Source organism: Limulus polyphemus, unplaced genomic scaffold (assembly GCF_000517525.1).
Source record: "Limulus polyphemus unplaced genomic scaffold, Limulus_polyphemus-2.1.2 Scaffold850, whole genome shotgun sequence".
Taxonomy (NCBI): Eukaryota; Metazoa; Arthropoda; class Merostomata; order Xiphosura; family Limulidae; genus Limulus; species Limulus polyphemus.
The window spans coordinates 310,649-313,054 of NW_013666460.1; the positions used below are offsets into that span (position 1 = coordinate 310,649).

General features: G+C 29.5%; 1 protein-coding gene across 4 annotated transcripts in view; it reads right to left on the reverse strand.

The window, feature by feature from the left end:
* Window positions 1-301: 301 nt before the first annotated feature.
* Window positions 302-2,406, reverse strand: part of LOC106460866 (protein Mpv17-like) — a 13,816-nt gene continuing 11,711 nt past the window's right edge. For 3 of the 4 annotated variants that reach the window (XM_022387675.1, XM_022387674.1, XM_013920614.2), the window contains exons 6-7: window positions 1,131-1,183; window positions 302-566 (exon numbers count right to left, since the gene is read on the reverse strand). In XM_022387675.1, the coding sequence (XP_022243383.1) occupies window positions 488-566; window positions 1,131-1,183 (132 nt within the window). In that variant the 3' untranslated portion in view covers window positions 302-487. The remainder of the gene's footprint in view (window positions 567-1,130; window positions 1,184-2,406) is intronic. The other variant, XR_002610863.1, reaches the window with a different exon arrangement.

Sequence of the window (2,406 nt, forward strand, 5' to 3'; positions counted from 1 at the left end):
CCTACATAGCTTTTAAGGTTATTTGTGATGCTATTTTGAACAGTCTTGTCCTGGATTACAGACCCCTCCCCTTTGTTTTTGTACATCTTGTAGCCAGAAGTCCTTCAATTAACAGGTTAAGGTAGTGAAATTCCATATTTAAAAACGTTGCATACTGAAGAATTTCTCTGGTAATGACTTTAAGTTAACCTAAAAATGCTTGAACTTTAAGCAACAACATACTAAAGTTTATAATGGGTAATAAGGAATATCACTGACATGCCTTTCAGAGAAGGATTGAAAAAGTACACTTGGGCATTAGTGTTTTGTAAAAAAAAAACTGTTTTTAATACCTATTACAGATCTTTCACTACTCAATTTTTATACTTTAAAAGCACTTATTTTAAAATACTGATTTTGTTCACATGATCAGTTCATATTTGTAGAGTAAAAACCCAGTTACACAAGTTTCGATGTGTAGTGTGGTCAATCATTTTGGTCTTTTCACCTAATCCACATTGTTAGTATTGGCCTTCCATGCTAGGTAGGTATTCCAGAACAGTGCCACCAAGTTGACAACCATAACTCTAACAAAATTTCAAGGAAAGTTAATTACAGTACAAGAATGTGAACTGAAAGATTTACTGTACAAAGTTAAATGTATCCCTCATTTAGTAGTAAATTTGAAAAGTTCTTGGAACTTTTGATGCATGGGCATTAGCAGGGCACAGCCCTTGGAAAAATTAATAGATTTTTTTCATTCAGCATGTATGTATGAATTTATTCACTTCACTCACAACTTCAGTAAAAAGAATAATGATTCGTGCTTGCCCTCTCTGAGCCAGCCTTAAAATGGAGCATCAATTATTTTTCAAGAAAAACAATTGCAAACTGTACATTTTTAAGAACTGAAAAGTCTTTGGAATATTATTCCAAATGGTCAATTTATTCTTTGCATTAGGTAGACGTAAAACCAATGTTAGTTTCTGAAATTAATAAAATATTTCCCAAATGAACACGGCTAAAAAAATCAAATAATCCTTCAGATTAGAGCCACTTTTCAAAGCAAAGTTAAAATGCTTTTTTTCCACACATTTGTAATTCTATTTATATATACAATTTGGATATGATTAAATCCAGTTGTTACTTACCTATGTTGAAAAGGCACTATATAAAAGTTGAATAACTGAGCTGCAGGCCAAAGCTAAAAATAAATTATTCTGTTTAATTCATCAAATGTATTTCATACAAATTCAAAACTCAAATTACTGGTATTGACAAGCTAGAATATAAAATAAAAACCTCTTATCTTTTCAGTTTTCTAAGCTATTGCTCATATAATAAATTAAACACAGTGGCACCCTGCCCATCCTCTTTCCATTTTTGGAAATGCTCCATATGAACACTTTTATATATGACATGAATAACTAATCAGAAGCTCAGGATGTACCCTAGTGGCTTTATCAGCCAGTTGAACGGGCTTGGCGCTATTTCTTTCTTTTAAACCAATATTTCAACAAAGTAGGGTGTGTCTTTAGTCTGAAATACATCTTAGTTACTAAGCTTGATAACTTATAGTGGAATTGTATGGTATTAGTGTAGTGATTTATGATTTTTTAGTTACTCAAATGTATATATAAAACCTAAAAAAATTATTTGTTTCATATCCTTCATATTCAAATTTTTTAAAGGTTTAGTAACCGAGTTCAAAGGTTGTAACTAGAATCGATAATTGTTTACTTTACTTCTTTAGTTACTGTTCTATGTTTTAAGAAAAATAAGTTTAATAACTTATTTCAAAATAGCAATAATCTATGTACATATATAATGTATAATAATTCAAATGTGACCGTATTTTACAAAATACTAGTCGACTAAAACACAGCCAAGACAAGATACTTTGTACAGACCAAAGGTCAGTTTTATGTTATTCTATATGGTAATATGAGTGCACATGAGCTGCGTCATTGTATCTTCTGTATTGTTAGCCAGGCACGGCTGAAAGGTCAATATAATGAATATATATAAATGTATAATGTTATGAGATTTAAGCTAAACATTATGTTTTCATGTTATAACCTGTGTTCATTCTAAAATGAAATAGGCAAAATTTATATTTATTTCCTAATTTTTTATGGTGTTGTCAGATCGGTCAAATCTACTGAACTCGTACAGAGATTAATTACTGAATATAACAGATAAAATATAAAGTTTTTTCTTAAAAAACATTTGATAACTATCTGGACATTATAAAAATTTTCTGATGCATACAAGTATTGTTAATCTTAAAATAAATATTACTTTGCATGATAGATAAGCAACATGTGAAAAGAAAAAAGGCAGGATAAAAACATTAGTACTTTAATAAACCTTAAGACTTAGAATAAAAAAATTAGATTATTTTAGCTATATGAAAGCATTAGTAAT